Source organism: Schistocerca serialis, chromosome 3 (genome assembly GCF_023864345.2).
Source record: "Schistocerca serialis cubense isolate TAMUIC-IGC-003099 chromosome 3, iqSchSeri2.2, whole genome shotgun sequence".
NCBI lineage: Eukaryota > Metazoa > Arthropoda > Insecta > Orthoptera > Acrididae > Schistocerca > Schistocerca serialis.
Genome location: NC_064640.1, coordinates 423,668,365 through 423,693,409, shown reverse-complemented (window position 1 = coordinate 423,693,409; position 25,045 = coordinate 423,668,365). Strand labels below are relative to the sequence as shown.

At 40.3% G+C, this 25,045-nt stretch overlaps 1 protein-coding gene across 1 annotated transcript in view; it reads left to right on the top strand.

Annotated features, from left to right (window-relative positions):
* LOC126470304 (protein unc-79 homolog) overlaps positions 1–25,045 on the top strand; it is an 857,658-nt gene that overhangs the window by 504,093 nt on the left and 328,520 nt on the right. The window contains exons 32-33 of the mRNA XM_050098074.1: positions 4,615–4,787; positions 5,079–5,257. Coding sequence (XP_049954031.1) covers positions 4,615–4,787; positions 5,079–5,257 — 352 coding nt within the window. The remainder of the gene's footprint in view (positions 1–4,614; positions 4,788–5,078; positions 5,258–25,045) is intronic.

Genomic DNA, 25,045 nt, shown 5'->3' with positions numbered 1-25,045 from the left:
GAGTGGCTGGAGATAGTGGTTTTGTGTGCATAAAGTGTGCTTGATTGTGTGAATTGTGTGTGTTGTCCTTTTCCTTTATGAAGGAGACTTCTGCCAAATTCTCAATGTGTAACAGTCTTTTCTGATACAGTAGACGATAAATATAATGCTTTTCTCAAGACTTTTCTCGTGCTCTTTGAAAGTTGCTTTCCGTTAGAATGTTCAGAATAGGGTACTAGCACAAACAGGCAGCCTGGGTGGCTGACTAGAGGGATAAGACTATCTTGTAGAACAAAGTGGCAATTATATCAAAACGTTAGAAACAGTCAAAATCTAAATGCAGCAGCCCATTACAAATAGTATTGTAAGGTGCTTAAAAATGTTATTAGGAAGGCAAAAAGTATGTGGTATGCAGATAGAATAGCTAAGTCCGAGGATAAAATTAAAACCATAAGGTCAGTCGTAAAGGAAGTGGCTGGTCTGCAGAGACAGGTCGAGGATATAGAATCAGTGCATAGTGGGAATGTCCGAGTTATTGATAAGTCACATATATGTACAGTATTTAATAATCACTTTCTGAATATAGCAGGTGAACTAAACAGAAACGTAGTCCCAACAGGGAATCATATAGCGCTCTTAGAAAAAAGTGTTCCGAGACTGTTACCTGAAATGCTCCTCCATGATACTGACAAGAGGGAGATTGAGTTAATAATTAAATCACTAAAGACCAAGAACTCTCATAGATATGACAGGGTATCTAGCAGAATACTGAAGTATTGTTCTATGTATGTTAGCCCAGTACTTAGCCATATCTGTAACTTTTCCTTTAGGAGTGGTCGGTTTCCTGACCAATTAAAGTACTCGGTAGTGAAGCCACTTCATAAAAAGGGAGACATTGATAATGTTGACAGTTTTAGACCTATTTCTGTGCCATCGGTGTTTGCTAAAGTTATCGAGAAGGTTGTATATACAAGGTTACTGGAGCATTTAAATTCACATAATTTGCTGTCAAATGTTCAGTTTGGTTTTAGAAATGGTTTAACAACTTAAAATGCTATATTCTCTTTTCTCTGTGAGGTTTTGGACAGATTAAATAAAAGGTTGCAAACGCTAGGTGTTTTCTTTGATTTAATGAAGGCTTTTGACTGTGTTGACCACAAAATATTACTGCAGAAGTTGGACCATTATGGAGTAAGGTGAATAGCTTACAATTGGTTCACCTCTTACTTTAAGAACAGAAAGCAGAAGGTAATTCTCCGCAATATTGAGAGTGGTAGTGATGTTCAGTCCCAATGGGGCACTGTTAAGTGGGGCGTTCCCCAAGGGTCGGTGCTGGGGCCACTGCTGTTTCTTATTTATATAAATGATATGCCTTCTAGTATTACAGGTGATTCAAAAATATTTCTGTTTGCTGATGACACCAGCTTGACAGTGAAGGATCTTTTGTGTAATATTGAAACAGTATCAAATAATGTAGTTCATGAAATAAGTTTGTGGCTTGTGGAAAATAATTTGATGTTAAATCACAGTAAGACTCAGTTTTTACAGTTTCTAACTCACAATTCGACAAGCACTGATATTTTGATCAAACAGAATAGGCATATTATAAGCGAGACGGAACAGTTCAAGTTCCTAGGTGTTCGGATAGATAGTAAGCTGTTGTGGAAAGCCCATGTCCAGGATCTTGTTCAGAAACTAAATGCTGCTTTATTTACCATTAGAACAGTATCTGAAATAAGTGACACTTCAACACGAAAAGTAGTCTACTTCGCATATTTTCATATGCTTATGTCATATGGTATTATTTTTTGGGGTAATTCTTCTGATTCAAAAAGGGTATTTTTGGCTCAAAAACGGGCTGTTCGAGCTATATGTGGTGTAAGTTTGAGAACCTCTTGTTGACCCCTACTCAATAGTTTGGGAATTCTGACATTGCCCTCACAGTATATATTTTCTTTAATGTTGTTTGTTGTTAGCAATATTAGCCTATTCCCAAGAGTTAGCAGCTTTCACTCAGTTAATACTAGGCAGAAATCCAATCTGCATGTGGAATGCATTTCCTTGACTCTTGTGCAGAAAGGAGTGCAGTATTGTGCTGCATCCATTTTCAATAAGCTATCACAAGAACTCGAAAATCTTAGCAGTAGCCCAAACTCTTTTAAGTCTAAACTGAAGAGTTTCCTCATGGCTCACTCCTTCTATTCTGTCGAGGAGCTCCTGGAAGAGCACAAAAATTAAGCAAATTCCAGTGTTACATTGTTGATTTTCTTTATTTAAACTTACGACTTGTCACCTGAATATGTTTATTATATTTCATTTTATGTGTTTCTAATATCGTGTTATAATTTCATGTATTGACTCGTTCCATGACCATGGAGACTTCTCCTTAATTTGGTCCCACGGAACAATAAATAAATAAATAAATAAACAGTCTTTTCTGTGTGCCTGTCTGTAACTCAACATGTCTGCTTTATGGTAAGTAGCAATTAGACCTTTTCATTATATTTTAATGTAACCGGAAAAATAAGCCGGCCGTTGTGGCCGTGTGGTTCTAAGTGCTTCAGTCTGGAACCGCGTGCCTGCTACAGCCGCAGGTTCGAATCCTGCCTCGAGTATGGATGTATGTGATGTCCTTAGGTTAGTTAGGTTTAAGTAGTTCTAAGTTCTAGGGGACTGATGACCATAGATATTAAGTCCCATAGTGCTCAGAGCCATTTGAACCATTTGGAAAAATAAAAAAAATCTACTCACCAAGCAGTGGCAGGAGAGTAAACATATGAAGGTGTTTGAATTTGCAAGCTTCCAGAGCCAGTGTCTCCATCTTCTAGCAGTAGGATAAAGAGGTAGGAAGAGGGGTGAAGGAAAATGAGGTTTAGGAAATTGGGTGAGTTCAGGAAAGTCACCCAGAACCCCAGGTCAGGGGAGACTTACCGGACATCCTTCCACTTCAACCCTTCGGCTGGAAGAAGAAGCCACTCGCTCCAAAAGTTTGCAAATTCAAGTACCTTTGTATGTGTATTCTCCTACCACTGCTTGGTGAATAGATTTTTTTGTCTATTCAGTTACATGATATTTTCAAAAATGTTTATTTTTGTTGTTATATTGGCCCATGTGGCCATTAGTCCTTCTTATGTAATCCTCTGTCCATCTTTGTTGCCATCTATCTTGTTCAAACTGTCATCTGTTCTTTACCTTATGTGCGAATATGCCCATTTATTTATCTATATCACCTATGTTAAACAACATATTGCCCATAAATCTATTCTACTACTGATTGATATGTGCAACACAGGGTCTGTTGACAAATGTTCACTGAGTTTTATCTTTTTTATGCATCACATAAGAGAATAAGATGCAATAATAAGTCCACTTGTTTAGTCTTCAATTTGTCTTTGCCTCAAAATTGGCTAATTAATACATATTGTTATTATTTATTTCCTGGCAAATCTTTCCAACAATTTTTGTATATACAAGAAATCAACAGTAAAATAGACAGCAGTCATTTGCATTTATCTGAGCTTTTGGCCATAGACAACACATTTGTTTTCTGCACATTGTAGGCACTGTAGCAGCAATTATAGATTGTGAATACTGGGAATGAGCATGTGTGGGTTAGAAAATCTGTGCAAAAGAATCATCTTTTTCTGAATCTGGCTTTGCTGATGAGTGTATGTGTTATCTCATTGGAAGCCAAAAGGTATTTACACACCATGTTTTGTCTTGAACAGCACTCCATTCTAATGACTGGATGTATCATCAAAGCTAAGTTTTGCCTAAGTCTCAGAACTTCTACAGAAGCTGACCACATCACTGGCACATTGACACTGAACTGCTGTTGCAGTCAACTGCACTTAGGACACAGTGTGCTGTGACAGTCTACTAGAGGTAAAGGCTAATAGTAACTTCAGACTTTTTGCATACATTGCAGTTATTGATAAGGAAGTACTGTCTGAAACAGTGGAACATATATTCCTTCAGAACTTGATAAGATTTCAAAGGACTGGATGCTAACTGGTGAAATGTATTTTTGAACAGTAAACAATTAGGGCCTGATGTGAAATTTGTCTCTAGCTGACTGGGGCTGGATTCTAAGATTCCAACTGCTGAAACATATTTTAGAATGGTAAACAATTAGGACTTAATGTGAAATTTGACTCCAAAAGTTCAAGGCACCCATATAAAAATATTTCATATTCTTATACTGCTTATGTAGTGATAGTGTGTATGTAGTCACTACCATTGATCTACACAATATTGTTATTAAGGGTAGGCCACAAATAGCAAACTGCAAATCTGGAATTGGTATGGTATCAATATGATACTGATTCACTCCTCACTGCCACATTTTTAGAAATGTCTTCTGTGTAATGGATGAATTAACTTGTTTCTATCTTTATTATTTGTTTTAACTAGTCAAATGCCAAGGCTGCCAAACAAATTGCAGTAGTATCAAGAAACTTATTATACTACTTGAAAAGTGTAAAATATATTGAAACTACTAGTTTCTGTACTACTTGATCTACTTTATGGTTATAGAGTTTCTATTACTCATCTTAAATGCACCAGTCTAAACTACAAATTTTTACTGGCTGTAATAACAAATAAATTGTTTTTAATTGTATGTATTTTTTTCAGAATCTTGCAAATTACAGTGGAAAACAAAATGCACATGGGAACTTAAAACCATTGCTGACATTCAATTCAGGAAATTCTACCCATCAACAATCAAATAAGTCATCTAATAATACTAACAATTCTGTTGTTACCATGTGTAACTCTTCTGCAGTCACAACTCCTGAATCATATAAGTATGTATAAGTACCAGATCATCATGACAAAATTTCTTCCATTGTACTTCCAACTATAAAAAATCTTTTAGTACTGAACATATTACATGATTTTTCTTGTTATTTGATAATTTTTCACAATGTTCACTCATATTGTTAAACGATGTTCTCTATTCTGATTTGTTCCTCATATGACCAGAAGGTGTGGATTTGCCCCTTCTCTTAATATACAAATTGATTTAATGAATTAAATGAAATTAAATTTTTTAGCTTTTGAATTATAACATCTGATGATATTTTTCTGTTGTACAGAGCATGCAGTCACAATAGCACAGAAAATCAGCAGTACAATTCTATAACCAGATCACTTGGAAAGCAAAAATGCTTGTATGAACTGACAAACATAAACATGCTAGCACAGCAGCTGCCATGGCAAATTGATATTCCCAAGCAGACAGAACGACTTTTGCCTATTGGAACAGCACGCCTTGGTGAGTTCATTTCAAAATGAGAGTTTCACTTTTCAGAACACTTGAGAAATAATTAATAGTTATGTTCATTCCTGTATTTTTTTTTTTTTTTTTTTTTAATGACCACTACAACTTTGTGATACACAGATTTTTTTTTTAATGAACACTACAACTTTGTGATACACTGATGTTAGTATTAACAATGATATAATGCATATTGTAAGTCAATCTGTAAAGTTATTCACTGAAATATGAATAATATATCCTATTTCTATTGTGCCACAGCTCTTTGTTGCTACTCCTAATACTGGATTACATGTTTTTATACTATCTAACTGCTCTATGTATTTTTTTTTTTTTAAAAAAAACCTTTTCCATTACCATCCCACAGCTTTCACTACTGCTGTTATTTTCTCATTCCATATGCATATATTAGGTATAAATATTACTTTCATACATTCATTAACCCAGGTAACTACAATATATAATTAATGATAATAAAACATTCCCATTTGTTTAAAAATATGCTTGTCTACATTTTAAAATTCTTTTTGCACTAAATAATCCTTATTGAGTTTCCAGATTATTTTCTTAGTCATACCATCCCACAGATTCTTAGTTAGATGCTTTAACAATTGTACACATGAGTATCAAGGATTGCGTTCAACAACTCTCATTCTTTGTGGTACACTTCTCAACTGGTCTTTATTTCTTCTGTCATATGAATGGATAGCTGCAGGTTTTTTTTGGTAATATATTGCCTATTATTAGACAAACTATTGTTATATATACACATGGAGGTATGTATGAATGTATGTATGTGAATGTAGGCTTTCCTGGTGTATACTGGTGATGAAATCTTCTCGGGCTTCCATCCGGGTAGCTGCATCGAAAATCCGCGACGTTTCAATGAGTATCATTCTCATTATCTTATAGCGATGTGTCATCTTCACCAGAAGGTGATGAGAATGACACTCATCAAAATGTCGTGGATTTTGTGATGCAGCTACCCAGATGGAAGCCTGAGAAGGTTTCATCAGTGTATGTATGTATGTATGTATGTTCCACATCTCCTCCTAAATTACTGGATTAATTTCAACCAGACTTGGACCACATAAAGCTTATTATCTGGAAAGAACACTGAGTGTGTAAGAACCCTCTAGCTCCCATAGGGGTGGAAGTGACACAGAGGTAGATAAAGAGAGGGACAAGAAGAGATGGACAGACAGAGATGAGTGGGAGGGAGGGCAGCGGGAGAGGGCTGGACAGAGAGCAATGGGAGAACAAAATGGTCAGAGAAAGTGGGTGGGGGAGGGGGGGGGGGGTGGAGAACAGATGGATAGGGAGAGGGGGTATGAGGAGATGGACAGAGAGAGGCAGGGGAAGTACATCTAATTGACAATTTTTGCAAGAAATTTTTTTCTATGTCTACCTGTTTCTGGGACTTCTTGCTCTTCCATTCAAATATGGTGCAAGGGAAGACTTATTATGTAAATGCCTCTGTGCATGCTGTAGTTAGTCTAATCTTTTCTTTGTGATTCCTGTGGGCATCTGTAAGTTTGACATGTGTCTCCAAAATAATAATAGTAATAATAACTTTGCCATTAGAAAGAAAGACTGAAACTGCAATTTTGAATGAATGTGTGTTGAACTTATAATTTATAATCAGTTCATTAAAAATTAACATCTCGTGTGTATTCCTAGATACATCAATTAAAGCTTGTTCTTGAACATTTGTAAATTGGTGTTCTTGGGACCATGTGCATCTCATTTACCTTCAATTGTTTCCAAGTGCAGTTTCTTCAGCATCTCTACAATACTCTCCCTTGGATCACATTTCTGTTATTGCTAGTGGAGCTTTCCCACAGAATAATTCCATACTGTAAGTATGGTTCAAAAGAGCCATGGTATACAATACCCACAAGTTGTTTATTGGTATACTGGAGAAGTTGTTTCATAATGCACATTACAGTGTTTAAATTACAGCAGACTTTGTCTAAACATTTTCTCTATTGGAGCTTATTTTCTGACACAGTTTCCAAAAGTTTTGCACAGGTACCTTCTTTCAGTCATTTCTCATCTACAGGATGTACATTAATAAAACTGACAAACTGTACGGATGGGTTCTTAACTGGAAATGGAGGAAAAAAGGTCCTATGAACATGTGCCTGTAAGTGCATTGTTGCCACTTTAGATGGCACTGACAAATGAAATTACCTCTTACCATGTGGCATGTGTCCCTTGTGTGTTGCAGTCTGTATGATTGGTGCAGCATACAGTAACCAGCAGAATGGTCTGGTATTCATATTGGGGACAACCCAAGATGGTGTTTGTGTATGGCCACACAGATGGAAATGCTGAAGAGGTAGAAACCAGTCGTCCATATCTAATGTTCACACAGTCTGCTGCCTTCCTGCTCATTTGTCTCTCTAAAATGACCCATGATCACACAAATGCCCAAAAAGGGCTTGAAGTGTTGTGTGATGTGGTGTTCCCAACATGAATACTGGGCCTTCTGCTGCTAATAGTACACTGGGTCAATCACACAGCCTGCAACACAATACGGCACATGGTCAGAAGAACTTTCATTTCCCAGCACTATCTACCATGGCAATGATGCATTTGTAGATGCATGTTCATAGGACCTATTTCCAGTCAGGAATATGTCCCTGCAGTTTGTTTATTTTATTAATGTTCATCCTGTATAAATACACTATTGGTCAAAAGTTTTCGATCACCCTTGATAAGAACCATGTATTTTATGTTTTGTGCAAATACATTGTAAAAACTAAATAGATGAACAAAGTAAGTGTTTTCTCTCTGTGTCATTAAGTAGAATATAGTATGGTTTAGATTTTAGCCTCTTCAAAGTATCCACCCTTCACCCACAGAAGATCTGCACAAACTCTTAGCATTCTGGATGTAAGATTTTGTAGTGCTTTTGCAGATATTTTAATCCAGCATATACTTAAATTATTCTATGTATCTTCAAAATTAGACTACCTCATTTTCCTAACCTCTCAATCAAGTGCTTCCTATAAGATTTTAATGGGGTTTAAGCCAGGTGACTGTCTAGGCTAAATCATATTCTTCAGATTCTTACATTTCTCTTTCATATTGACATACCCTCTATACAGTTTATAGACATGTTTGGGATCATTGTCCTGCTGCAGCATAAACCCACAATTGGTAAATCTCTTGGCAGGTGGAACTGCTTTGTTGATCACTCTCCTGTGGTATCCTTTCTTCTTTAATGTTCCATTAATTCTAACTAGATCACTGAATTTATCACCTACAAAACACCTCCAGACCATGACTTACGTTCCACAATACTTCACCATTTGTATCACACACTGACTCTTCATACATTCTCTACAAAGTCAGTTAACAAACAGTTGGTGATGGCTTCCAAATATTTCAAACTTAGATTTGCCTGTGAACAACACCTTAGACCATTGCTGCATGCTCCAGTTTTTATGCTACTGCAACCATTGCTATCTTTTAACCATATTATGTTTGCATATTTAAGATATTTTGCCCACTATGCAGCCCTTCAAGCCTTGTTTACAAGGACAGCGTAGCATTGTTGAGAGAGAGATTGGAGCTGCTTGCATACTATGTACTTGCTCACAAATTTCAGGTGTAGAATGAGTCCTCTGATGGTTAATTTGTACATGCATAAATTGATCTTCCCAGTATGATATTATTCAGGGTCTTACAGATCAAGAAACACTTACATTGTAACCAGTTTGCTTCAACTGTTGCAATGTATACGCCACTGTAGATTGAACTATGTCAACTTTTCTGCTGCTGCCTTACTAGAATAGTCTTCCTGATACCAAGCTACCATTACAGCATATTTTTCAATTCCAGACTCCTGCTCCTGTCTCATTAGGTGGTAATATGTTATGAACCTCAGCAGGCATACAAACTACTGTATCTATGGTAGCAGAGACAAAATGCGAATTATATTCCTCAATCTATATTTATTGGGAAAAGCCAGTAATGACAATATGGCCAATGTCAACAAAGTAGCCCAAATAAAAGCACAACTAAGCAAGGAACAAAATATGTATCCCATGTTGCATCCTATAGCAGAAGAATACCAAAATAAAATGTTTTCCTCACAAGTCTCTCACTCGAAACAAAATAGAGAGTGCTTGGCATAGCATTACCACAAAGCTGCCCAGCAAGGCAAGACCACTGTTCCATGACACTCTTGAGCCACAGTCCAAAGCTACCACTCCTGACGATCCAGAACTACCAGTACACGAGTTGCATGGATGTTGTGGCCAGGATGGCAGATCCCTACAAGTCCAAGCAGTGTGTTGAACTGCCTTCTGGCTGGCTGTGTGCTATCTTACAAGATTGATTGGTGACTGGATCATCTGGGACTAGTTTTGATCATATGAGTAGCATAGGAAAGTAGTTGACTTGTAGATCAGGAGCCCTGGCACTGATGTTGATCCACAGTTCTTGGTCAATGGGACCTAGTGGCCATTGGCTGAGACAAGAGGCTGTGTTTTCATCTCCAGCAGTGACCTCAGAAATATGTAATAATTTGCTTTGGCTTTACTCACAGTGATGAAGGCATCCCGAATCTCTGTTCTGTCATGTGGGATGCCAATGTCACAGGCAGACGGGAGAGATGCTGCATTCCCCCCCCCCCCCCCCCCCCCCCCACCACTCTCCAGGAGAAATAAATGTGAAGGCTCATCTCGACCTTGGACCTCAGATCAGCTGTTGATCATAACGCCAGTGCAGCAGGATGTGGTGGATCCACCTCCATAGGTGTAGCTGCAATAGCAGGAGGACCCACCAGACATACTGCAGGTGGCAGCAGTAGCAGTGGCAATGTACTGGAAGGCAGACAGTGACCTTCCCTGAGGTCAAATAGAAGAGGAGGCAGAGGATAAGCTGGCCCCAAAGCACGCTGGCAGCGGATCTGGTTGCTGTGCTTCTGGTACTCTGTGCCTCCTACAAGGGTGACAGTTGCCATGGTGTGGCCAAGGAGCTTGAAGACTGTGGCCACAACCCGCTGGGGATGGTTTCTGGTGAACACCATCGCCCAAAATGGATCCTGCAGCAAGAAATGAGAGGGATTAAAAAGTTTCTGAGCTGGGTGGTGGGGGGGAGGGGTGGGGGTCGGGAACAGATGGACACAGGTCATCAATGAGGGTGGCCATGTGAAGTTTTTCTGCCAGGGATGATTCATCCTGGACTGTGGACCAGTAGGTGGTAAGGAAGAATTTGAGAGCATCGTCCAGGGTGTGCTACTGACACAGTTTGGCTATCTGTGTCTTAAATGTACAAACAAATCTTTCTGCCAAACCATTGGATGAAGGGTGAAATGGCACCGTATGGACCAATTTGATGCTTGAAGTAGCACAGAAGGAAGTGAATTCAGCAGACATAAATTGAGAGCTACTGTCAGTTACAATTGTTCCTCGAAGTCCTTCAGTGGCAAAGATGTGGGAGAGAGCATGGCTGGTACTTGTGGCTGATGTGGAGGACATGTGGGAGACATATGGGAATCCACTGCCAGTGTCCACTATGATGAGCCAGGAGAAACCAAGTAAAATACCTACAAAATCCAGGTGTAAGTGGGATCAAAGGGAAGCAGTTGGAGACCAAGGAAACAGGCAGCAAGTGGACACCAATTGTTGACTTTGACACATAGTACATGATGTCACCATGTGAGTGATGGCAGCATTCATCCCTCTCTAATAAAGAAGTTGGCAGGCAAGGCGTTTAATGAGGACAATATGCCAATATCAGACATGTAAGGCCTTCCGCTGGTGCAGGGAGGGTGGCAGCTCAACCTGCAGTGATCATTATCCCCCAAGAGAAGGAGGACACCATCTCCTACTGCCAAGTCATCACACCACTGCCAGTAAGTTTGTACCTCCGGCTGCATAAGCTGACGTGATGTATGACTATCCAAAGTGCTGGGTCATCTGCCATGTGACGTGCAACGCTCTTGGTGTACAGAGGTTATGTAGATACCATGATGGTGGTGGTGCCATCCAAGAGGAAACAGGTAACTGAATCAGCTTTGAAGTCTGGGTCCTCCCTCCCCACCACCACCACCCCCCACCACCACCACTCCAGGATACAAGAGAGAGAAGCTCCATTGGCATGTAGAGTTGTGGCCCAGTATTGAATGTCGTATGAATACTCTGTGAGCAACAATGTCCAGCTTTCGAGGTGGTGAGCAGTCCTCATAGGGATGGCTGAAGTGGCACCGAACAGGGAGACCAAGGACTTGTGATCCATGAACAATGTGAAGCAGCAGCTGTAGACAAAGTCATGAAACTTCTTAAATCCTAAAATGATGGTGAAGGCCTCCTTCTTGATTTGGCTGTAGTTGTGCCGTGCAGGTCAGAGAGTTTTGGTGAAAGACAATTCAGCCTTTGTTGCCATTGACAATGTGAGACAAGACAGCTTCCAATCCATAACCCAATGCATCAACAGCTGAGGTGAGAGGTTTGGGCGAAAGCACACTGGTGTAAGGAGGGCTGATTTCAGATGTTGGAATGCCTGATCACAAACTTGAGACCATCCCCATGGAGTATTTTTGTGAAGGAGGAGGTGAAGTGGTTCCACCAGAGCTGAGGCATGGGGAACAAAATTCCTAAAGTAATTCAGCTGTCCAAGGATGGACTTGAGCTGTGAAGTGTCCATTGGTGGTGGAAGCCACCATATATCTTCACTGTTTTGTGGCAGTGTGTACATAGCTTCCTTGCCAGTTCCGGGGTGGTAGTGCCAGCAATGAAGATGTCATTGAGGTAGTTCCCAGGAACGTCTCAGCTCTGCATCTCCAAATGTGCAGGGTACTTGTGCCCCTGAATGGGAGTCAGTTGCAATAAAAAAGCCCAGAAGACATAGTGATGACAAGGATAGACTTCGATGTCTCATGCAGAGCTAGTTGGAGGTAGGTGTCATGAAGTGCAATCGTGGCAAATACTTTTCCGCCCACCTTTTTTGATGGAATGTTGTCAACCTTTGGTATGGGGTAGTTGGCAATAATGGGCCATACATTGATAGTGACTTTAAAATTCCCACAAATATGAAGAGACCCATTCAACTTTTTGGCAATGATGATGGGCGAAGCCCATTGACAAAGGTGCACTAGCATCAGGACTCCATCTTCCAGGTGACAGAGCTCTATCTGCAGCTTATAATGTAGTGCAAATGGTACTGGATGGGCTTTGTGGAACTTTGGAACTGCTGATGGGAGGAGTTCGATATGGTCTTCAAACTCAGAGACCTCTGGAGAGATGTCGAAAAAGATGTCTGAGAATGAGTCCAGAAGCTCTTGCAACTTAGTGTCCAATTACAAGGTCTTGATAGCAGGTGTGGAGTCATGTAGCTCAAGGTCCAGGGAGTGGAAGAGGTCCATCCCTAATGAGCTGGTAGCCTTGGAGGCAGTAAGGACTGAAATCCATGTCATGACATCATGCCTGAGGTATTTGATCTGTGCTGCCATGCTGATAGCCACTCCTGTAGTTGAAAAATGTTGCTGTAACTCTTCTGAGGGGCTGTGAATGGATGAAGTGGTGGCGAGCCCAACTGGTGATGCACGTTCCCATTAATTATGGTGGCTGAGGATCCTGTATCCACTTGAAAAAGGAGAAGGGTGCCATTTAGCTGCACTATCAGAATGATAGCCAACGTTGTGTCTGAAAAAAGTGACTGTATGTACAAAACCGGTGGAATTTAGTCTGACTCACCCCCTACAGATTCTGGAGGGTCTAATGTAGTGTAGTCCAAGGCCATCAATGTTGACAACCGACAGGCTTTGGCGTTATGACCCTATATCCCACAGGCTGTGTAGGTCACCCTCTGGAAATGACAATCTCATAGTTGATGCACAACTAAACATTGACTATAAGAGGGCAAATGTTGCTTTTGTGGCCAAAGGTGGGGACCAAGGACCTAGCCCGAGGGGATGGTTGCAGCCTTTGTGGTGGAACCTGGCACTGGTGCTGTTGTTGTGATGTGTGGCAGGCAAACAGCAAAGACATGTACTGGCTATTGGAGTGTGGCAGATGACCAAACTGACTGTTCATGTGTGCTAATAATCGATAAACAAGTTTTGATGGAAGGATCTTTCAGTTTCAAAAGACCTGTTTGCATGGAGCCATCTGGGGCATGGACAAAAATCATGTCCTGAATGAGTTCGAACCATATGACTGCTTGCAGTGAGGGTTCCCACTGAAGAACTGACAGTCACAGGAAAGACTTTGAAGAGTAGCAGTCCATTCCCTCTAAGACTGTACTGGACGTTTCTGGCAACAGAAAAACATGTGCTGTGCCTGTGTGATGTGTACCTGCAAGTCAAAATAATCCAACAGGGTAGATATAAGTGCCGCAGAGGAGAGAGTATGAGGCTCCTTGTTAGGATGAAATTGCTTCAACAGATGATAAATATCAGAGCCCATATTGGCAAGAAAAAATGCACAACATTCTACACCACTAGTGGCATTATGTGCAATGAAATGGTGTTCCAAATGGGCCATGTAGTTTTCACATGGCTCAGTGGTTTTGCCAAAGTTGGAAAACGCTGGAGGTAAGGTACAGAACACTATCAGAGAGGAGTCTGAGTGTGACCTATGCATCAGAACCTCCAAGGATGGGGAGGAGATCACTGAATAATGAGCTCATTTGTTTCTTGCAAGCATTTGAACAGCCCTATGACTCATGCTGAAGGTTCGCCTAAACCTGGAATATCATCTGCAATGGAGAAAAACAACTGAAAAAACGCTTGAATATTGAAAAAAACCTACTCATCACCACTGCTGTTTGTGTGGTGGCAGATCAAAATGCAAATGTTATTTCTCAGTCTGTTTTTATTAGGAAAAGTCAATAAACAAGAATATTGCTGATCTCAAAAAGTAGTGAAAACAAAAACACAATTTAAGCAAGAAACAAAGTATAGTTCCCATGTTGGATCTTATAACAGAGGAATACCAAAATAAGATGTTTTCCTCAGAAGTCTCTCACTCAAGAAAGACCACCAAAGAACAGAAAAAAAACTGCTAGAGTTTGGTTAGCACAGTATTACCACAAAGTTGTCCAAGGAACCAGACCACTGTTACATGACACACTTGAGTCAGAGTCCAAAGCTGCAACTCCTAATGATCTGAGACTACCAGCAAATGAGGTGCATGGATGTTGTTTCTCGGATGGCAAATCTTTACATATCCATGTGGTATGTCAAATGGCCTTCTAGCCAGCTGTGTTCTGGCTATATGCCAGTTGCTAGATGGATCTTCTGGGACTAGTTTTGATCACCTGAGTGGCATAGGAGAATAGTCCACTTGTTGATCGCGACCTCAAGTGCTGCCGTCAATCCATGGTGCTCAGGTAGCAGGCCCTGGCGGCCGTTGGCTGAGACACAAAGCTGTGTTTTCATTCCAACAGCAGCCTTGATCATACTGTAAACATCTGCTTTGGTTTCACTCACTCTGATGAAGGCATCCTGTATCTCTGTTCTGTCTTGGGGGATGCTGATGTCACAGGTGGACAGGACAGATACTGTACAAACCCTCTGCTTGTTGCACATAATGTACTGTAAACTAATGTGCAATGATTGCTACACAGACAGCTGAAGGAATGAGGCGTTCTCAAATGAAATTATCTTAGGCAAAGGCACTTCAATGTTGTTGTGGAAACTCATCAGCAACCATCTATGGAACTACCTGTCAAATACACAACACAGGCCCTTAGTCTTTGCTTCTTTATATTTTTTATTATTATCAGCTAATATTCAAAACAAAATCCCTGTTTTAACCTCAAATCCATAGTTGTGATCAAAAACTTTTGACCGGTAGTGCATATCTGTGACCTTCATTTTCTTTGTTATTGAACACAATGAACATGACCCGTTTTATAGATATTATTGAATCATATGGTGTGAGCCATGCACCTTGGTATTTGTTGAAGTAAATGAACTTCTTTCAAAAGTTTCTAGATTTATTTCTACATTTACTAATGTCATATCATCAGCATACAATATTTTGGTTTTTCTGATTTAGTTCAGTATCTTATATAAAGAAGTTTAACTATGGTGTGCAATACTTACCTTTCTTAACAGCCTTGAATTCAGATTTGCATCCTGATTCCGTAGTCTCATGTTGTTTTCTGTTTCCAACTTATGGATTTATCTATTGTGCTGCCTACCCACCCATGACATATATGATTCAAGTTTTTCAATTAGACCTGGATGGATGGCTGTGTCAAAAGCTTTAGAGAAATCCTGACTTTACCAGATATAGAGCTCCATTTGTCTATTGCATCAATAACAAATATTCTTAGGCTAGATATAACTGATTCTGTAGATTTCAATTTTTGGAAACTGTGTTGTACCACAATCAGAATATTATGTCCCTCTAGGAATCCCATCCTAACAAAGAGATAGAGGGGCTGGCCAGTACCTACCTCAGCTCAGTACAGCCGATAGATACACATAAAACAGAACTGAAAATTTACATTCCTAGCTTTCGGAACTTTGTTCCTTCATCAGGGAGGAGAGAGGGGAAAAAAAGGAAGAAGGGAAAGTGGATTCAGTTACTCACAACCCAGGTTATGAAGCAACAGGGAAAGGTAAACAGGGAGGGTAGCAAGGATGGAGGCATGGTTGTCAGAGGGGGGGCCAAAGATGTTCTACTGCAAGTACTGTGACAGCTTCAAACCAAAGAGGATGCATACAGAAGTAAAGAGGTATATAGTATAAAGATAAACACAACTATGTAGGATGAAAAGATGTGTGAATGGCTAAAGAGGAAAGGGAAAGAGGAGAAGAGTGAAGAGTGAATGGGAGTGAGGTTGTTTAACGTAGGTTCAGTCCAGGGGGATGGCAGGATGAAAGGATGTGTTGGAGTGCAAGTTCCCATCTCCGCAGTTCAGAGGGACTGGTGTTGGGTGGGAGAAGCCAAGTGGCACATACGGTGTAGCAGGTTCCTAGGTCCCTAGAATTATGCTGGAGGGCATGCTCCGCTACTGGGTATTGGGCATTTCCTAGGCGGACAGTTCGTCTGTGTCCGTTCATGCGCTCAGCCAGTTTGGTTGTTGTCATGCCGATGTAAAAGGCTGTGCAGTGCAGGCATGTCAGTTGATAAATGACATGTGTAGTTTCACACGTAGCCCTGCCTTCAATTGTGTATGTTTTACCAGTAGCGGGGCTGGAGTAGGTGGTTGTGGGGGGATGCATGGGGCAGGTTTTGCAGCGGGGTCGGTTACAGGGGTAGGAACCGCTGGCTAGAGAATTTAGTCTGGGAATATTGTAGGGTTTAACAAGGATGTTACGGAGGCTGGGGGGGCGACGAAAGGCAACTCTGGGTGGTGTGGGGAGAATTTTGTCAAGGGATGATCTCATTTCAGGGGTTGACTTGAGAAAGTCATATCCCTGGCGGAGTAATTTGTTGATGTTTTCGAGGCCAGGATAATATTGGGTGACAAGGGGGATGCTTCTGTGTGGTCTGGGGGTAGGAACATTGTTGTTGGACGGGGAGGAATGTATTGCTCATCTTGTTGAAGCTCACATCCACACCTCTGTCCATATCAAACCCACAAACAAACAACAGTACCTTCACTTTGATAGCTGCCATCCTTTCCACATCAAACGCTCCCTTCCCTACAGCCTAGGTATTCGTGGCAAACGTATCTGCTCCAGTGACGAATCCCTCAACAACTACACCAATAACCTGACCAGTGCTTTCCTCTCCCGCAACTATCCTGCAGACCTTGTCCACAAACAGATTTCCCGAGCAATACATTCCTCCCCGTCCAACTACAATGTTCCTACCCCCAGACCACACAGAAGCATCCCTCTTGTCACCCAATATTATCCTGGCCTCGAAAACATCAACAAATTACTCCGCCAGGGATATGACTTTCTCAAGTCAACCCCTGAAATGAGATCATCCCTTGACAAAATTCTCCCCACACCACCCAGAGTTGCCTTTCGTCGCCCCCCTAACCTCCGTAACATCCTTGTTAAACTCTACAATATTCCCAGACTACCTTCTCTAGCCAGCGGTTCCTACCCCTGTAACCGACCCCGCTGCAAAACCTGCCCCATGCATCCCCCCACAACCACCTACTCCAGCCCCGCTACTGGTAAAACATACACAATTGAAGGCAGGGCTACGTGTGAAACTACACATGTCATTTATCAACTGACATGCCTGCACTGCACAGCCTTTTACATTGGCATGACAACAACCAAACTGGCTGAGCGCATGAACGGACACAGACGAACTGTCTGCCTAGGAGATGCCCAATACCCAGTAGCGGAGCATGCCCTCCAGCATAATTCTAGGGACCTAGGAACCTGCTACACCGTATGTGCCATTTGGCTTCTCCCACCCAACACCAGTCCCTCTGAACTGCGGAGATGGGAACTTGCACTCCAACACATCCTTTCATCCCGCCATCCCCCTGGACTGAACCTACGTTAAACAACCTCACTCCCATTCACTCTTCACTCTTCTCCTCTTTCCCTTTCCTCTTTAGCCATTCACACATCTTTTCATCCTACATAGTTGTGTTTATCTTTATACTATATACCTCTTTACTTCTGTATGCATCCTCTTTGGTTTGAAGCTGTCACAGTACTTGCAGTAGAATATCTTTGGCTTCCCTCTGACAACCATGCCTCCATCCTTGCTACCCTCCCTGTTTACCTTTCCCTGTTGCTTAATAACCTGGGTTGTGAGTAACTGAATCCACTTTCCCTTCTTCCCTTTTTTCCCCTCTCTCCTCCCTGATGAAGGAACAAAGTTCCGAAAGCTAGGAATGTAAATTTTCAGTTCTGTTTTATATGTATCTATCGGCTGTACTTAGCTGAGGTAAGTACTGGCCAGCCCCTCTATCTCTTTGTTAGTATTTGTTTCACATCTTATATGAGATTTTCCATTAATCATTTAGGAATCTCATCCATCTACTGAACACCAGCACCTCTAATATTTTTGAGAAACCCTGTATCAAATTTACTGACCTGTAGCTATTTGGGTGATCTTTGTCACATTTTTTATATATTAGCAATACTTTGTTTTTGTTCAATTTTTCTTGAAATGCCCCTTCTCTGAATGAGCAGTTTGCTACATCTGAAAGTGCTTCAGCTATTTCCCCAGTCACATACTCTCCTGTAGACTTAGGATTTTAGTCTCTGGATGGTTTTTATGAGTTTATATTTTCTCACTGGTTCCATGAACATTGATTGGGATGGTTACTCAAGTGTTCTAGGATGCTCGGACCCCTAATGATTTCTTTCACACTATAATTTTTGTAGAGAGTCTGTGAAACTGTTGTTGAAGATATTAGTAATTTTTGTGCCATCTGTGATTATGGTGTCGGTTTTAATTATCATAATAAAATTTCAGTTATTTATGGTCTTTTTAGTTAATTTATTGTTATATTCATTCTGCCCTGTAGTAATGATTCTTATGATTCTTACTTTGGTTTCTGATTCATTGCCCATGTCTTTGGTGTAGTCTCCAGGTGTTATAATGTCTTTCATTTTCAATTTAAATAATAATTATATTAATTTTTCTGGAAATATTGTAATTTTAGCACTTGAAGAACCATATAAGTAGAAAATTCCTAGTTTTTCATTCATTACACTAATAATTTCAAGACCTTTTTCTATGTAAGATGGCAAGTTTATGTATTTACAGTACTCAATATCTTGGAGACTACCCCACTTTGCTTTTGCATATATCAACACTTTTGACCTTAGTTTTAGGTCTGTGGGAAGAATTAATCAGATGATGGTCTCTTATTATCAGATTGCAAAGTTCTGCTTCATTTAGCCCATGCTCAATAATGCATTAAACGTCTGATTCTGTTTTTCTCAGGAGCATGTCTACTTTTAGTATTTGTTGCCTGTGTATTGAATGTTTAGTCGCAGGACTTGAATGTCTCTCATTGTTTATGACATAAAAAATCTTTTAAACTAGTGGTGTGCACATAAGAAGGCAGGTTCTGGGGCAATGAGCAGTGTACCACATGAAGCTTCAGGCAGCAGCATCATTGTACCATGTCTGACTGGAGCATGCACATTGTGGTAGAACATTTAGCATTGATTTTTTTGTGTTATTTTAGGTATGGTGACAATACTTAGCCACTGTACTCTTCATTGTGGTTGGCATAAAGCAAACACAACAAGCCTTATGTTAAGAAGTGACAGCAAAAGTTTTCCAACCACATAAATTTTTATAGAGAGATTCAGAAGTAGAAACAATGGCTCAGTGTGCCACTTACTGCAGCATTGTCATTTACCAAGGAAGGCAATGTCTGGAGCATGTGATGTGAACAGAGACAGAGAACATACTGGCATGCTGTAAAATATTTTCTATACCTCTTTGTGCTGAATGCCTCAAGCAGCCACCGTCTTACATGCACATCACTACAAACAGTGGATAATTGGTCATAACCTTTACAGTCTTCAGTTGTTTCCTCTCAAATTGTTCTCATTTTCTACAGTATTATTTTAAAGGATAGATTGCTGCTCACCATATATGGGAGATGTTGAGTGAAAGACAAGTACTACAAAAAGAGCACTATACATTTAAGCTTTTGGCTAAAAGGTCTTCTTCCAAAGTAAGAAAGCACACACAAAATCCATCGTTGAACAACTCACACATACATGACCACCGTCTGCAGCTGCTGTGTCTGGCCACTGCAACAAGAGACAGTGGGTCATGTGTTTGTGTGCTCTGCTTGTGTGAATGTGTTTGTTTTCTACATCTGAAGAAAGCCTTTTGGCCAAAAGCTTAAATGTATAGCAGTCTTTTTTTGTGCCCTCTGTGACTCAGTGTCTCCTCTATACAGTGAGTCACAATCTATCCTTTTCATAATATTGTTGTCACTTCATCCTAAACTTCTATTGTTTGACTTTGTTCTCTTTTTCTCATTGAAGTTGCTGATAATTGCTTTTTGGACTTTAATGAATTTTGTGTGTGTGTGTGTGTGTGTGTGTGTGTGTGTGTGTGTGTGCGCGCGCGTGCGTTTGCATGTGGGGAGGGTGGGGGGGGGGGGGGGGGTATAATTCAGCTGGTTCTGCAGTTACAACATCCTTATCTCCCCCCCCCCTTTTTTTTTTACAGTGTGATGGTTCCAATTCTACAGTTAATGCTTCACTAGTTGGTTATGTGGCTATCTACAGGGTGTTTCAAAAATGACCGGTATATTTGAAACGGCAATAAAAACTAAATGAGCAGCGATAGAAATACACCATTTGTTGCAATATGCTTGGGACAACAGTACATTTTCAGGCAGACAAACTTTTGAAATTACAGTAGTTACAATTTTCAACAACAGATGGCGCTGCGGTCTGGGAAACTCTATAGTATGATATTTTCCACATATCCAACATGCGTAGCAATAATATGGCGTGGTCTCTGAATGAAATTACCCGAAACCTTTGACAACGTGTCTGGCGGAATGGCTTCACATGCAGATGAGATGTACTGCTTCAGCTGTTCAATTGTTTCTGGATTCTGGCGGTACACCTGGTCTTTCAAGTGTCCCCACAGAAAGAAGTCACAGGGGTTCATGTCTGGCGAATAGGGAGGCCAATCCACGCCGCCTCCTGTATGTTTCGGATAGCCCAAAGCAATCACACGATCATCGAAATATTCATTCAGGAAATTAAAGACGTCGGCCGTGCGATGTGGCCGGGCACCATCTTGCATAAACCACGAGGTGTTCGCAGTGTCGTCTAAGGCAGTTTGTACTGCCACAAATTCACGAAGAATGTCCAGATAGCGTGATGCAGTAATCGTTTCGGATCTGAAAAATGGGCCAATGATTCCTTTGGAAGAAATGGCAGCCCAGACCAGTACTTTTTGAGGATGCAGGGATGATGGGACTGCAACATGGGGCTTTTCGGTTCCCCATATGCGCCAGTTCTGCTTATTGACGAAGCCCTCCAGGTCAGTAAACCAAATGCTGCCCACATGCATATCGCCGTCATCAATCCTGTGCACTATATCGTTAGCGAATGTCTCTCATGCAGCAATGGTAGCGGCGCTGAGGGGTTGCCACATTTGAATTTTGTATGGATAGAGGTGTAAACTCTGGCGCATGAGATGATACGTGGACGTTGGCGTCATTGGGACCGCAGCTGCAACACGTCGAACGGACACCCGAGGCCGCTGTTGGATCACCTGCTGCACTAGCTGCGCGTTGCCCTCTGTGGTTGCCGTACGCGGTCGCCCTACTTTTCCAGCACGTTCATCCGTCACGTTCCCAGTCCGTTGAAATTTTTCAAACAGATCCTTTATTGTATCGCTTTTTGGTCCTTTGGTTACATTAAACCTCCGTTGAAAACTTCGTCTTGTTGCAACAATACTGTGTTCTAGGCGGTGGAATTCCAACACCAGAAAAATCCTCTGTTCTAAGGAGTAAACCATGTTGTCTACAGCACACTTGCATGTTGTGAACAGCACACGCTTACAGCAGAAAGACGACGTACAGAATGGCGCACCCACAGACTGCGTTATCTTCTATATCTTTCACATCACTTGCAGTGCCATCTGTTGTTGAAAATTGCAACTACTGTAATTTCGAAAGTTTGTCCGCCTGAAAATGTACTGTTGTCCCAAGCATATTGCAACAAACGGTGTATTTCTATCGCTGTTTGTTTAGTTTTTACTGCCGTTTCAAATATACCGGTCATTTTTGAAACACCCTGTATATACCTCCACACGAGCCCTAATATCTCTTATCCTATCTTCAAGGTCATTACATGAATGTATGATGATGGCAGTAGAATTGTTTTGCAATAAGCTTCAAGTGCCAGTCCCCTAAATTTTCTCAACAGTGTTCTTTGAAAAGAAGATCATGTTCCCGCCAGGGCTCCCCATTTGAGTTCACAAAGTATCTCTGGAATACTTGCATGTTGATCAAACCTACACAAATCTAGCAGCATGTGTCTGAATTCCTTCACTGTCTTCTTTTAATCCTACCTGATTTGGGTTCTAAAACTGGGTTGCACTAGTGTTCTATACATAGCCTCCTTTATAGATAAACCACACTTCCCTAAAATTCTCACAATATCCTCAAATAAATGTAGATGGATACCCACCATAGAATCATTGACAGCAGGGTTGTTGGCTGCCTCTCAAGTGGTAAGCTATGAGCAGAGAAAATCGCTCACATGGAAAGCTATGAGCAGAGAAAATCCCTAACTAATTGTCAAACAGAGAGAGGAAACTCTATTTCCTAGTTCACATTGTGTGTCTCAAAGTCTGTAATCATTCAGACCAGATCAACAGATACATTGATATACGCAGATTCCCAAGATGACAGAATTTTAGCATGGTGTGACATGCTTATATAACATGTAGATGGAAGTCATGCTTCCTACATCGGCTGTTGGTTGTTAAAAACAAATAATTTATTCTATTATAGTTACACTACTGACCAATGTGACCACTTTGCCATTATAAAGTCTGCATATTCATACTTAGCTTTAACATAGCTGTGGACACAGTATATAATTAATTATAATATTTTTAAAAAACTACAAAAAGTATGTTTTTATACTGATCTTTAAGGACCCAATTGCTATGTTGACTAGTTGCAAGATGTGTAGAGTCCTCAGCAGTCCCATTGTATCACATATTGTCAACTGCAAAGACAAGATTAGACTGCCTGCAGACACACAGAGCAACATAAGCACTCATTCCTTCCATGGAATGGGAAGAAACAGTATTGAGTAGTGTATATTTTTGTGGATGTGTATTTTTGCATGTATTCCATGAGCCCATCATAGAGGGATTACAATGTTGTTTGAGTTTTTAATGGAAATGTGCAGTTTGGTGGCCTTCTTAGTGCTATTAGATGAGAATAGCAATGTGCTTGCATCAGGTTTTTTTTTTTTTTTTTTTTTTTTTTTTTTTTTTTTTTTTTTTTTTTTTAAAAAAAACATGCAATTAGAATTTTAAATCTCAGTTTACTTGAATGGTGCAGAAAAACTATTTTTGCTCTGAACTTTATGTTAGAAAAAGCGTTTCAATTGAAGTAAGTCTTCTTGATGGTGAAACTGCAAAAACAGCTAAATAAACAATACCATATGTAGATGTGTTAATTACCTGGAAACTAATGAAGTGGTGATGTTCCTGCCACATTTTGTAAATTAGCTACATGAATACTGTAAGAAATTCTATGGGTTATTTTCCTAACTTTATCAGTAATGTAATAATTACATCTGTTTACATGTCAACAATGTGACTGGGATAGAAAATAATTATGTAAGTTAATTGAACTCAGCCTTAGCAGAACTAGTTACTTGAAATGGTTCGAATTAATTAGGAAATTATCCTGAATAATGTAATTTAGGAAAGTTACACCTGATATACTCAGAATTAGAGAATGACAGCATTATCTTATAGTACATCTCTCACTAACACTAATGATGATTAAGAAAGCTAAAAAATATCATTTAAATAGGCAAATAACAAATCAAAATGGGAATGAATCCCAGCCTGTTTTGCTACAGATGTATGAGGATGTTTTGAGATTGTATGAAAGTAAATTTCTGAAATGACTGGAATCTGGATTGCTTTCTTCCAAAACTTTCAGAAGGATCCTAACACTGTCAAAAAACCACTTTTGATATTATGTACAGGCCATAAAAATTTTCTGTATTTTTGCATGAATACCTCATGAAACTCAGCATGCATAGATCAGCTCTGTAGACAGATTATATAGTGTGTCTGTTTGTATGTGTGTGTGTGTGTGTGTGTGTGTGTGTGTGTGTGTGTGAGAGAGAGAGAGAGAGAGAGAGAGAGAGAGAGAGAGAGAGAGAGAAAGAGAGAACTATGGATATTTACCTGACAGTGCTTCTGTGAGGCAGCTGTAGCCATCAATGTGATAGTCAGAGTTCAACAATAATGTTATCATCTTACTCTTTTTTTTTCCATATTAAGTTCACCTCTATCATAGAACAAGACAAATATATCTTCATCTACATGTACATGGATGCTTTGCAAGGCACAGTACAATGCATGACAGAGGGTACTCTGTGCCACTGTTCATCATTTCCTTTCCTATTCCTCTTGCAAATGGAGTGAGGGAAAAACAACTAAATATATGCCTCCCTATGAGCCCTAATTTCTCGTATCTTATCTTCATGATCATTAAGTGCAATGTATAATGGTAGCAGTAGAATCATTTGGCAGTCAGTTTCAAAAGCCAGTTCTCTAAGTTTACTCAATAGTGTTTCTCGAAAAGAATGTCACATTCCCTGAAGTGATTCACATTTTAGTTTCCGAAGCATCTCTGTAACACTTATGTGTTGTTAGATTCTACCAGTAACAAATAAAGTGGACTACCTCTGAATTGCTTTGATGTCATCCTTCAGTCTGATCTGGTACGGGTCGCAAACACTTGAACAGTACTCACACCAGCCTCCACATGCGGTCTCCTATACAGGCGAACCACTCTTTCCTAACATTCTTGCAATAAACCAAATTTGGCCATTCACCTTTCCTACCACAGTTCTCACATGCTCATTCCATTTCATATCGCTTTTCAAAATTATGCCCAGATTTTTAAATGACTTGAATGTGTGAAGCAGGACCCTAGTAATACTGTATCTGAACATTATAGGTTTGTTCTTCCTACTCATCTACATTAAATTACAATTTTCTACATTTAGAGTGAGCTGCCATTCATCACACCAATTAGGAGTTTTGTCTAAGTCATAATCACTCAAATTCCATTCTTTACCCTGCATCACAGCATCATCACCAAATGATCACAGATCACTGCCCACCCTGTCCGCAAAATAATTTT